Source organism: Atractosteus spatula, chromosome 4, assembly GCF_055471065.1.
Source record: "Atractosteus spatula isolate fAtrSpa1 chromosome 4, fAtrSpa1.hap1, whole genome shotgun sequence".
In the NCBI taxonomy this organism is placed as follows: Eukaryota; Metazoa; Chordata; class Actinopteri; order Semionotiformes; family Lepisosteidae; genus Atractosteus; species Atractosteus spatula.
The window spans coordinates 63,731,941-63,745,376 of NC_142709.1; the positions used below are offsets into that span (position 1 = coordinate 63,731,941).

Genomic DNA, 13,436 nt, shown 5'->3' on the forward strand with positions numbered 1-13,436 from the left:
TTCTGCTAATGGAAGTGAACTAAAGCTCGCTGTTCTTAGGACAAATGTGTAACCAGACACAAAAGAAAGGATCTTAAACCATTGCACGCAGAATGTGGTCGGTTAACAACTGCCTTCGAAACTCATAACATAACCCGTAACTAGCAAGTTTAGCTAGTTACAGTAAAAATAAAACTTTAAAATTGTTGCTGCAGTGAGCTGGAAAGGGGAGAGAGATTTTCCCCCGTTGATAGAGCAGTCTGTCCTTGAGGACGGGCCAGTTTGATGGTGATCGGCCAAGCAAGATGCGTAACCTTCAGTTGTGTTTCATCCAAATTCTCAGCCTCTCCAGGGAGCGTGCTACTGTCAAATGAATCAAACGGGCTTGATAATGTTTGCTTTGAATTCACAAAATAACAGTTTTGTGTAGTGAGAACTCAGGGTTTTTTTCACATATGGAAAGGGAACTCATGCTTCTGTCTCTGAACAGCTGTATCCACAGCAAAACTGAGGTCAGGATGTACAAGGGGAGGCATTATTGTTTAAGTTTAAATCCCTGTCTTTGAAAATGTAAGGAGGCTTAAAAAAAGAGGAGACATCTACACTTTGTATGAAGTTTCATCAGAATATTTTTTTATGTAAAGGGGTAAAAACGGTTTCTCTGGCTACATAAGCATTCAAGATTCAAGACCTTTTGAAAACTGAGTGCCAAGGCAGCTAGATTCAGGGGTGTTGAGTAAACATAAGTGATAAATTGTTAACATCCTTGTATTCCATTAATATCCATCAAGAGTTTCCTAGAAAAGACAAAGTACAGCAACTTAAACTCTTCACCTAAATTCTTTAACGCATCCTTTAACACTCAGGCGACAAGATTTATTGTCCAAGGTGAGCATTGTAAGGTTTCGGGTCAGCATAGGCAGCAGACATCAGTCAGCCTTCATTCAGGAATGGAGTAGCTGAATTCTGCTTGCTAGGCTCAGCACACGTTAATTAGTGACCTGGGGAGTGATTGTAGGCCCCAGGCCCTGCGGGACTTCCCTTCGGTGTTCCATCTAGTCATAACAATGCCTGTATCACCCAGCACGTTGCAAGACTCCCGAACTGCCTTCGAAGGCATGCACAAGGAATCTTATTAGCCTTTTCAGAGAGCAGTCTTAATGTAAACATTGTGGGAAGCCAGTGAACAATTTGGGTGGATGTCTCCTGAAATTAGCGAAATCCTTGTGTGCAGACCAGTAACAAGGGAGGTCAGAATGAAAGCTGAGAGTACGACTAGTTACTAGAAAACGAAAGATCCCGAAATTGGTTTTGAGGCCAGCTTACTGCTCAACAAAACTTCACAGCAGTTTTTTTTTTCTTTAGCTTTCAGACACTGAATTCTAAGTAAACTCGCTAGCGTCTCCATCTTTTCTGAACTGAGCAGAAAGAAAATGGTCAGAACGTATCCAGTTTTTCCAGAATGTGCTGGGGGGGGCAGCTTTGTTCTCTGTTACAGTTCAGTACCCTTGCTTCAGGTTTGGAGAGCGCCAGTATTGAGAGTAGCACAGCAAAGAAGTCTGTTATTATTGCCAGATTTCATGGAGTATAAAAACAAAACACCACAATCTTCTCATAGATTAAAACCAGTGGATATTTTTGGAAAAATGGATATTTTTGCTGGAAATGCAGTCACTCAGAAGAGTGAAGTGAGTTACAGAATGCATCTGTAGAAGACATTTAGAGATTGTCTAGCTGAAAACAACTTATTAATCTGTACAGTACCCCTCGTTAAGCACGATGTGCAAGCTCTAGAAATATTTTTCATTACAAAATAATGAAAAGGGATTACGGTATATGTGTGGTATTTTTAAATAGGTTTAAATCAGCTCTAAACCACAATTGACCCTTGAGAAACCCCGTTTTGATTTCTGGTATTTATGTTTTCAGGGCAACTACCAATATGATCTTTATTTGTAGTAGTATCTTAGAATAAATGACCTCATGGCATTTTTCATCTTTTATCTTGTATTTCATTTTGCATGTAATATAGCATAGTTTATCAAAGATTTCTCCAGCCTGGGAAGTAAACTGATTTTTAAAATAGGATTTCAGGGGAGTCGGTTTCCCTGTGTAGAACTGCACATGTTCCTGTGAAGTCAGAGCAGAGCAGTTGATGTTTTTCGGTAAAGTAGTGATGGGTTTTCTTGGCCATCTTGCTTTTTCTCTGTATTAACTTAATTACTAACCAGCACCACTTCCAGTGTCTTGAAATTGGAATGGTTGTATGAAGATCCAGGTGGGATTGCATGGTGTCAATCTCTTTTTCTGTCAGTATTGTCGGTGACTTTTCAGGGAGTCTTGTCAGGAATGCTGCCTACAAGCCACCTTATTGCACTGAAGGGAGACCATAAAGTGCTGCTTCCTCATGGAGAGGTGGTTAAGCAGTCACACTTGGGACTCCACAGGGTGCCAGTGGTTGCAGGCAGTGAAATGCCTTTCAGCAGTGGCCTGTGGAAGAGCAGTAGCTGGGATGGGGCGAGGAGGGGGGAGGGTGTCATCGTTTAGCTTCCCCAGGGGGGAGCCTTTTGGCTCCTCCCCCAGTATTAAATAACTGCTCGTCCCAGGCTTGTTTGTGGATAGGTTCTCCTGGTGAAATCACTCTGTCATCTCTCATTATGCCAGTGACAATCACTTCTGGTCCTGGAGGGCCACTGTGTCGTCTGGTTTGCAGGAATCTATTGTTCACTTAATTGCCCTCCATTACCTGCTGCCTCACTCATGCTGGGTTGCTGCAAGATGCTGAATGAGCTTGCTGCCAGCCTGTGAAACAAATAAACCGAAGTCAGTGAGGCTGCTCTTGTTGTAGCCTCTGTTGTGTTATTACAGGATCAGTTTGTCTCACCCTTCCAGGCCCTGGGGCGGTGAGAAGCCGTGTTGTAAAGGTTGTGGCCTTTGTACAGAGAGCGCTGCTGGGCACCGGCAGCAGGCTTGCTCCCAGTCTCCCATTCTCCCAGTCCCCGGGTAGGAGAGAGGCGGTGGGCACTGCCCCTGCGCAGCTTTGCCTCTCTGGTTATCCATGCAGCTGAAGAAAGGCTGTGGTCCCTGGTCCAGAGCCTGGTCCCTGAGAGGCCCTGAGCCCTAGGAAATAAGAGACCCCCAGGTAAGGCTCCCTGGAAACAGAGGTCTCCCAGAGGCTGAGTAGGGCTCTCTCACTTGCTGTTTGTGGTACATCAAGAGGTCGCCTTTGTAACAGGCCCTGGCTGACAGTGCAGAAATAGGGAGGCTGAGGGAGAAAGAGGATCACTGACTGCAGCCTCCAACTGCAATTGAAAATGGCCCGAATCTGAACCTTTTACCAAAGAGTTGGCTGGCCCCTGAAGACATTGTTCATCAGGGGCAGTTTCCGCCATTATGCTTTAACATGCTGGAGTTTGGGTGAGATTTTCAGCACTCCCAAAAGTACAGCTGGCTAATGAAAGTTGCCTGTCATTTAAAGATTCGCAGCATTCGATTTTACATTTGAAGCCATTCCTTAGATTTTAGGGTCAATAAATAGAAGTAGATGAGCAGGTACTTCCTAGATTAAAAAGCAGGAGCTGAATAGCCTTTACTATCTTTAACAGATACTCTCGGCGTATACACAGAAACTGTGTATGGAATCAAAGGAAATGCTAAAAAAACTATGCTTTTTCAACATACAATCACTTTATTATTTATAGATTCCTTTCAACCCCAACCGAGTGTCGTGTGAGATCAATACGTAATAAAGAATAAAGACTACACTGATATAATGAAATTAGTGATGTGTATCAGAATGATAAAACTATCTTTAATACTACAAAATATAAAAGTAGAATTTCCTAAGGCTACACATCACCCCCTAGTTATTTCATCATATTTTTAAAATTCGGTGTCCTTTCATTCAAGACCGTCATTAACTGCTAGACTGCAGATTTTTAAGAGAAACGAACGATGGAGCTCTAAACAGTAAAGTAGTAAACCAGCCATTATACTTATTTTAACTATAAAAGTGCCCATAGAGAATCTAAATACTCCACACACAAAAAAAAGTGTGATGTTGAGCTGAAAGCAGGTCAGGAAAAAAAGGTAAAAAAAAAAATCCTATCTGTTCTGGAATGATAATCATCAATTGCTTTCAGCTTTCCTTTCATTGAAACACATTTTGTCCTTAAACAAAAGGTTCCTGCCATTCAGCTCTCAGAGCTTCCAATTCAAATGGGAGCTCCATTCTTCAGTGTCCTTTATTCAACTCCCAGCACATTATCTTAAGATTTGGTTAAGCAAGCCGTTCCACCTTCAATAGGCTCCTTTGTTTTTCCACAAAACGTTCCTCTCATAGATTTTTTTTGTATTTACCCCAAAATTCCACAAGCTCACATTATTCCTTTCAAAAGTGTCCATCTGCGGTCCTGACTGAACCCTTGATCATTTTTTTTTTGTTGAAGGAAAAAAAGCTGCTGTGATCTGCCTTGAGGGTTCTGTGTGATTTTTTTTTGGGTTGTGAACACGAGTTTTCATTGGTGTATTTATGAAATCTGTTCAGAATAATCGAACCCAAATTAGTGCAGGAGCGGAATGACTGAAGCTAAAAGAGACGACGCAAGTGAGCACTGAAAAAACCTCATTTAAATTAAATTGAAGAACATGTGAATGGATGTCTTTTTTTTACATTTGTTATTTTTAAATAACTGGTTCCATTCTTCACCCCTCTGCTTTTCTTAGTTACCACCATTCACGGTCTCCTCTGTATATTGTAACTGTGTTTTATCTTGTGTTTTCTTTTTATTTATTGTTGTTGTCATTCTGTAAAGCGCTTTGAGAAGCCACCTTTAAAGGCGCTATAGAAAATAGTTTATTATTAAAATCGTAGTGTATTTGTGTCATTGCTAAACAAAAATGCTTTCCTGGTAGTATGCAGCCCAGGCGCAGACAATGGCGAATCACTTAGCTAAAGGGCTTGTGTGGAGTAACAGGCTCTGGAGCTGTTAGTGATGCGCTGGAACTGAATCTTAATTCCTTTTCTTCAGGTTAATGTCCAATTTGCATTAATTTTGTCTTCACAAAATTAAACTGTCGCTAACTGCGGTGTTTCTGTGGACGAGTGAGTGGCTGTAAGAATAGGACCTGCTGTGGGACAAAAGGACTCTAAAGCTTTGAGAAGCTGTTGTTATTAAGAGCAGTGGTTGAATCTGATCTGAGGCTTTTGTGGAGAAGAGCCTACTCCTTCAGGGGCTGTGCCGGTTCCTTTTTATCTCTCCTCATGTAGGAGAGAACTGCCATTATCTGAAGAGCTGGGTTGGAATTATTTATTCCTGTTTTCCTGGTTGCTGTTAGAGTTATCGCATTATATTCCTGTTAGAAAAGCTTATCTTAGCTTGTGTGCCATTGTGATAGTTTCGTCTAAATTTGTTGCCCAACCGTTTCTTTCAAACAGAGCAGTTTTAACACATTTATTTTAACAATTAAAAAAAGATGTATATTTCCACTGTTCAACTCCTTTTTAGTGAAATTTGCTATGCATTTGAAATGACCAAATGTTATCTGAGTTAATTAAGGTTGTATGGTATAACTGGTAATTGCAGGATGCAGGGGGTTCTTATCCCTCTGGTCCTAAAAATGTGGTAGTATTATGAGGGCTATATTAGTTACTAAGTAAACTGTATAGTGTTAATTTTCTTATGAAAGTACTCTTTGCAGTGATACTAGTATCATTGCACATCCATTGAGCTGTTTGTTCTGTTCTAGTCTGTCCAGACCAGCATTGCTGGATGTACACTATATCTCTGTATCGAACAGTGCCTCATTACAGTACGTTTTTTGTTCTTGTTTTTTTTGGATGAGTAGAAACTTGGTCTAGTTTCTGGGTCTAATGTCCAAAAATGTTTCGTAAGAGCATAAAGGTTACAAACGAGAGGAGGTCATTTGGCCCACCTAGCTCTTCTGGTTGCTAGTAGGTAGTCAATTCAAGAATCTCATCCAGCCTTTTCTTGAGAGAAACCAGAGCATCAGCTTTGACAGCATAGCTGGGCAGCCTGTTCCAGACTCCCTTTGAGCAAAAAAAAAAAAGTACACCCTGTTCTGCCTTTTCAGTGCGCTTCTCTGTGGTGTCCCCTGGTTCGGCTTGGACTGGTGATACTGGAGCAGTATATTGAGTTGGCTTTGTCAGTATCTTTGATGACTTGAATGAAATCCTCTCATAGTCTTCTCTGTTCAAGACTCAGTGTAGGATATCCCTTTAAACTCTGGTCACTCTTCTCTGGACTGATTTCAGAGCGGCTGCACTGTTTAATAATAACAATAATAATACTTTCTTATACCTATCGCTTCTCTCAAAGCACTTTACAGGTAATGGGGACTCCCCTCCACCACCACCAATGTACAGCATCCACCTGAATGATGCAATGGCAGCCATAGTGCACCAGTACGCTCACCACACATCAGCCATCAGTGGGGAGGAGAGCAGAGTAATGAAGCCAATTCATATTACAAATGGAAAGGAAACGCATGCTACATGGTACTGGTTGTGCTTTAGTTTTTATTTAAAGTAGATACATTCTTTGGGCTCAGTCTCTTTGTCTCTCCAGTTGATCTTGACTGCAATGAAGTGGTAGTTGGGAGAACTGTGCTGATTCAACGTCAATGCAGGAAGTTAATCTGGGTTCCTGTCATGTGATTTGTGGCATTTGTAAGCATGGACTTCCAGCAGACATTCTTGGCTTTTCTAGATTTTGAAAAATTAGAGTTTTTCTTTGGAAGACATTAATCTTTCTGATTCATAAGCTAGATCCAAAGAAAACAGCCAACCCTGTCCCGTTCCAAACTTAGTCATGCTGTCCTTCAGTTAAACAGCTTGTGTAGTAGTTGAGCACAAATGAAGATTTTCAATGATGTCTTTGTTTCTATACATAGGCATTAAGTCAAGTAAAATAAGGACTCAATAATATCTTTGTTTTTGCTGACATGTCTAGAATCCTACTATTTGCTTCCATAATCTATCTTGGCTTCTATATGCAACAAGTTGAATATTTAAATATTTAAAGCTTTATTCTTGAAATGCTACACCAGTCAATGTTGCGCACCTTCACCTAACAGGTAGATGAGACTACTCAAATAGAAATTAATGTAATTAATTGTTTACGTTCTTGGCAATATTTCTTCATGATCTTTGGAAATCAATTCTATGTCATGCATCAAAAATATATATAGCTGGTTAATAATGTACAGTGATCCTCTCAAAACATCTGAAAAATAAGGGCTTAATGATTTAGCATGTGCTTAATGATACAGCTTATTTTTTGTTTAAAGTTTTCAATTCAACTTTCAATTCAATTCAACTTTATTGTCATTATACTTACACAGGTGCATAGTACAATGAAAAGTGTTTCTCATTAGTCACTCAGGTGCAGTATATAAATAGGACAGAAGATAAGACAATAGACAGTAACACAATAACAATAACAGTAATGTGTAATAACATAACGTAAAGTTTTATTTGTTCTGTTTAGTTTGATTGATACAGCAGGTATTCATGTTAACAGCTGTACTGTATAGGTTTGCTTTGAATGCTGCAAGCCCCTAATTTAGCTCTGAAAGGATCAGTGCACAGATTTTTTTTCAACGGGAAATATCGATATATTCTCCTAGTCTCTGCAGTCTGGGGAGCTCCGGGGTTTGTGATGACCAATGGCTATGTCTTTTGTGTTTTGTAAGGCAGAATTTTTATTACAGTTGTTAAGCTAAGCGATGGGGCTTATTTTTAATAAATGTCTGGGTATGTAAAGAATGGAGGTTGAAAGCTGAGAGTTACAGCATGTTGACTACTGTGGCATGATTTGCAATGCTGCCACCTTCTGTTCAGTGTCTCCAAGGAGTGTTGTCATGCAGTCATCCATCCACTGTTTTGCTCAAGGCTTGTAAAGAGAAATTGTTTCTTTGTGTGGTATGTGCTCCAAGTAGTGTGAGGATTTAAATCATTTAGTTTTTAGCTACAGCTGAAGTAACTTGTGCTCTTACCCATTTACACAACCTTTGTAAGTGAAGTACTTGATTGAAGGTGTTCCTCCCCAGGATTTGTTTCTTTGCTGGGATTTCCAGCTTCAAGTCCAGAGCCCTAGCCACTCCTCCACACTGTTGTCAGAACTGTTGTCTTGTCGTTGTCAGGGGGTGAGGCTGTCTGGAGCCTATCCTGGTCGTGTACGGCGCGAGGTGGGACAGACCGTACACGACTGCCCTGTTACCATGCAGGCAGTCATCGGAGGGAATTACAGTCTGCAGAGAAGCGACACAAAACAGGGATGCGCTGGCAGACGGTTCGCCTCAATCTCTTCTGATGAGGCCGAGAGGGGCAGTTGGCGCCCTGCAAGGCTGTTGCTTTACTCTTGGTGCCCGTGCTAGAACATCAGCTGGCATCGGCTGGCTTTTCACTGCAGTTTTCTCTTTAAGCTGCTGAAACGGTTTCTTCTTCTAGTAAGCTGGCAGTGCCTAAAACACCAAATGTTCCTTAGGCCACATGGTCGAACAAACAATGCCTGTAGTGTTTCAATGTTTTGGTCAAGTCTTGTAAAGAGAAATTCCATTTCTTAATGTGGTATGGTCTCAGTGGTGTGAGGCAGTTTTATACGTTCACTGTGTATTTTTTTTTTAACTACTAGTGTCGGTTGTCCCTCAGCCTTTAATTATAAAGGACAGAACAAATTCTGGTTTATAAATGACAGAAAATGACAAAGCGAGAAAGCGGCTTTCGGGACACTTTGGGAGTTTCCCACTACAAAGAAACGAGCAGACGAGAATGGAAAATTAGAGAGGGATGGGTTAGAGACACAAAGGATTTCAGAAGAATTTAAAATGTTTTTCGAGAGCACTGTTGCCTAAAAAAAGCAGTGGCAAACAATGGCAGTGAAGGTTTTGAATGTATATTACTTGGTTGTTTTTTGCTGTTCCAGGGTGTGATCCCACATTGTGCATTAGCTTTCTAATAATGGGTGGATTGGTCCTGTATTATTGAATATGGGAGGGGAAATACCCGGCCCTGCTGTTGTTCTGGAACTCCCTCCAGAGTCCTCATGTAGGTGTACAGTTAAGGAAACTGCTGTGTCTACAAGTGAAGTGCAGGTTGCTTCATGTATGCAGCGCCTCTGAAATGAGTGGTTTTCCTGTGCTCAACAGCTCAAGGACAGGTCTAATGATTGTGCTTGATTGGCTTTAAACTGAAGAGCTTCAGCACCGGGGCTGTATAGAATGATATCTGATCTCACACAGTTAGCTCCAGGATAATGGCTCCTTTATTTCAGGTTCTGCCTGTAAATGAGGTGGCAAAAGTGCACAATAGGAAAGTGATCAGGATTAGATTCTGCTTGCAGTTCTTTAATTACCACGAGGCTTGGCCTGCATGGATACTGTATCCTGCTCTGCTGCTTAGCTCAGAAGGAGGCGGAAATTTGAAACCTATGGCACTCAAATTGAGATGTCAGTGCAGGTTTAAGGATTGGAAGTGTTTAAAAGACATTTTTAAATTTATGTGGTGCAAGCCAATTTTTTTAACAACTGAAGTGAGAAGAATTAAAATGGTCTTTAAAAGTTCAAAACTAATACCTATCCTTTGTCTGCATAAGTGAGCGATATTAGTAGCTGTAATATAGTTTTTTCTGGCAACAGCTTGTTAAAAAAACATCCTGCGAAAAGTCAGAAATTGAAAAGAAAGCTCAGGTCATCAGAATTGGTTCTTGACTGCAGTTTATTTTGGATTTCATGATCATGTAGTCAAACTTAAGCAATGTACTTCTGCCTCAGATAAAATCTTGAGGAGCTCTGTAAATGCGTTTTTACCAATCCCATGATAATTTGTCAGGAACCCGGGTATCGAGAAAGTATGAAAAGGCTGCCCTTTCTCTAAGGGGGGAGCTCAGCTCCTGGTGTGGGGTCACTCTCTGCACTGCGTCTCTACTTTGTGAAAAGGCTGACCTTTGCTGCTTTTGGAAAGCTGATAGCCGAGTGGTGATAGGGGCTGGGGCAGCGACACAGGCAGAATTAACGAGCAGTGCAGATTGACGAGGACCTGGGGTGAGACCTGAGGGGCGCTACCGGCACAATCAATTATCAGCGACGTGAATCTCACCCTGCGGCTTCCAGGGATTTAGCTGTTGCTCTTAATTAGTTTGAATATTTGGAGATTTTTCGGGTTTTCCTCATGTACTTTACTTCATTGCAATGTTAAGGGTTTGGCAAGATTGAAACGAGAAATGGAGAGTAAGTTGTTCCCTCTCAGAATCTCGCATTGCAGCCCTTCACTGTTTGCCCCTCCTTCTAAACTCAATTAATATCAAAGCTTTGGCGATTCCATTGAGCGGAGATGGAGAAAAACAGCCATGCCAAGCAGAACATGAGGTAGGCGATTAATTAAATCAAGAGTTTTGGAAGGGGGTTGGGGGGGCGGCTGTCATTTGCAAGTAATGGTGCACTCCTTGAGCTCCCCGTACTCTTTCTTGTGCGGAGCTGGAATGTCCTAGGCCAAAAAATAACTTTTTTTTTTTAAATGACGGGACACTGAAGGAATGTGAAAAGTCATGGCTAGTCCTCTGCGATACATCAGTCCATGTCATGAGTCTTCTGTCTGCTTTGTGTGTGTTAACAGTTCCCAGAAGAAATCTGAATTCCCCAGCAAAAGGAAATGTAGCTCGTTTGACTCTGAGAAGTACAGTGATTGGGTAAATGTTGTACATGGCCATCTTGAGATCGTTACCAGAAATACTGCTAAATGTGCATGTGATTTATCGGGATCTTTAACATAAATCTGAAGGTTTGTACTACATACGGTGTTATGTACTTAAAGTAAAGCATTTTTTACCAATGTGGTTTAGGATTTCATCTACCCTGAAAGGCGGGCAGTACCTGTGTTTATAAAAACACCAGAGCCTCCTCATGCCTTTGAAGGTGTTCAGTACTGATTGCTTTCAAAATGCCTGACAGCTTCTTAGAGTTTCTATTGATGTTTTCACTTGTAGAAACTTAAAAAGAAATCTATTAGTCCTTTTAAAATAATTGCCTACAGGCAATTAGGTGGGAAATTCCCTGATCGTTTTTAAAAGCTTTGAACATGGTTTATGAAGATTAATACACATGCAGGGCTGATGTTAGGAGATGCCCTGTACAGTGTTTTTCCTGAAAGGTTCGTCAGGCAGCTTTTATCTCTTTGAGAGCTCAGGAGAGAACCGGTATGTTTTCAGTGTTCTGGAATCACAGTTTCCCTTTGATGGGAATATAATAGGATTCCACCTTCATTTATCTGATTAATGGGATCAAGCCACATTCTTTCAAAGAGCAGGTGTTTTACCTTCCATTCATCATGTTTTGTCTTTATTTTTTATAATGCTTCAGTTATTCAGTTGTTCAGAAGATGAATGTCAGAAATTCTGCTCTAATGAATCAAGTATTACAGTACTTGCTCAAAATACTTTTTTTTCAGTGTGTTAAAAAATTGGAAGCATGAAAAAATCATGTGCTTCATCAAGACAGCAGGCATTTGGCTTCAGGTTACAATATATTCATATAATTTGTCTTGATGCACACGTGGTATTAAAGTTTCAGATATAGATTGAATCTGTAATAATTGGCCCTTACTAATCATGGCCTCCTAATAATCCCCCTCTATGAATTGGCTTCATTACTCTGCTCTCCTCCCCACTGATAGCTGATGTGTGGTGAGCGTTCTGGCGCACTGTGGCTGCCGTCGCATCATCCAGGTGGATGCTGCACACTGGTGGTGGTGGAGGGGAGTCCCCATTACCTGTAAAGCGCTTTGAGTGGAGTGTCCAGAAAAGCGCTATATAAGTGTAAGCAATTATTATTATTATTATTATTATTAATATTAATTTTTAGCCTATATGTAGTTGCACAGTTGACTCTTTCTCTTGTATACAGTGATATGCTGTGTATAGATTGTCTAATGTATAGGAACAGATTGCTGATCCTAAAACAGTATAGATTATGTAACTACTTCACAAAGCAAGGCAGATGAAGTGCACAATGAACCTAATGCTAAATATTTGTCTTGCTGAAACCCAAGTTCATGTCAATGATTAAGCGTTTGAGCTGGTGGCTGTTCAGTCTCTTGAGTTTCTGCGAAGCTGCTCGGAGTCTTTCAGTGGCCTTAGCATTGCAACGACATCAATGGCCGAGCAAAATATTTTAAGAAAAGAATTCACTGTGCTTGATAAATACTGCCACATTTTGGAAAAAAAAAACTAAGGTTGTGTGGCTTGATAACATTGTAACCTCAGCAATTTGTATAGCCTTAATAAATTCCTATGTTATGCAACCACAAAGGATGTCTCAGGGTTTTTTTTCCCCGTAAACAGCGTGGTGTTTGAAAGGAGAGGTTGCGGTGTCTTATCTCGATTCAAAAACATGGTGGAATCGGATAGGAAGGGGGATGAGGGGCTGCAGGACCAGCTTGGGAAGGACGTGCTGAACCTTTGCTTCTGTTTTTCCTCTAGGTCTGGATGCCGAGTTGTACTACGTGAGGGATGATGTTATCAATCACTACGCCCTCTCCTTTGTCCTGCCAGTGCCAAGCGAAACCAACAGCCTCCACTTCACGTGGCACTCCAAGAGCAAGGTGAGGTGCGGGGCTGCCGGCTGATTTACGACACGAGGGAGGGCAGGGTTTCCTCCTTTAGAGAGAAGTGAGCTGTGAACACTTGTGAACCGCTGCTCCTCGTGCTACCGTTTCTATCCACAGCCTACGTGACCGTAGACATCGCGCTGCTTGTATTTTTTTAATGATGTTTTCTTTCATGGGAAAGTGCATGTAAAAGTGATAGCACGCTTTTCTTTTCAAATGGTCGATGTGCACAGAAGATAACATTTCCATTCATGCACCTTCAGAGTTACTGCATTTGGGATTTGGGCCTCATCTTTGAGTGATCCAGGTGTAAGTTACCGCACTGTGACCCATGCCAAAGATACTGTGAATCAAAACGTTCAGCCAGATGTGAATGATAAACTCCAGCGTTTAATGGCAGATTTCTGTTTTGTAAATATGTGGACCTTTAGGCAAACAAACCTCCCATCAAGAGGCAAGATTGGAACTTGTGATCAGAGTGGAAAAGTAATCCATTACTATTACTAGTTACTTCTGTAAGGGATTACTTTTTTAAATAAACATGTTTGGTATTTGCTGTTAAAAGGTTGTTACTTTGCCTAATAGCTACACACAGAGACTACAAGGACTACTATAACTGATAACTATTAAAAATATTTCCCCCAGCTTCTTGTTAATTTTAAAAAGCAATCCTTTACATGCTTATCCTGCAACTGTAATAGATTACTTTTAAAAATTACCTTTTCCCAACAGTCTAGTTTAATCACAGGCCCACATTAGACTACTAGTCTTTATTATATTTTGTGAGCTAATAGGAGTATATGTGGTGTGGGCCTCAGGTAGGCTTCGGTTTGTC

At 41.0% G+C, this 13,436-nt stretch overlaps 1 protein-coding gene across 2 annotated transcripts in view; it reads left to right on the forward strand.

The window, feature by feature from the left end:
* ryk (receptor like tyrosine kinase) overlaps positions 1-13,436 on the forward strand; it is a 69,781-nt gene that overhangs the window by 21,551 nt on the left and 34,794 nt on the right. For both annotated transcript variants that reach the window (XM_088913968.1, XM_088913969.1), the window contains exon 2: positions 12,474-12,595. In XM_088913968.1, coding sequence (XP_088770094.1) covers positions 12,474-12,595 — 122 coding nt within the window. The remainder of the gene's footprint in view (positions 1-12,473; positions 12,596-13,436) is intronic.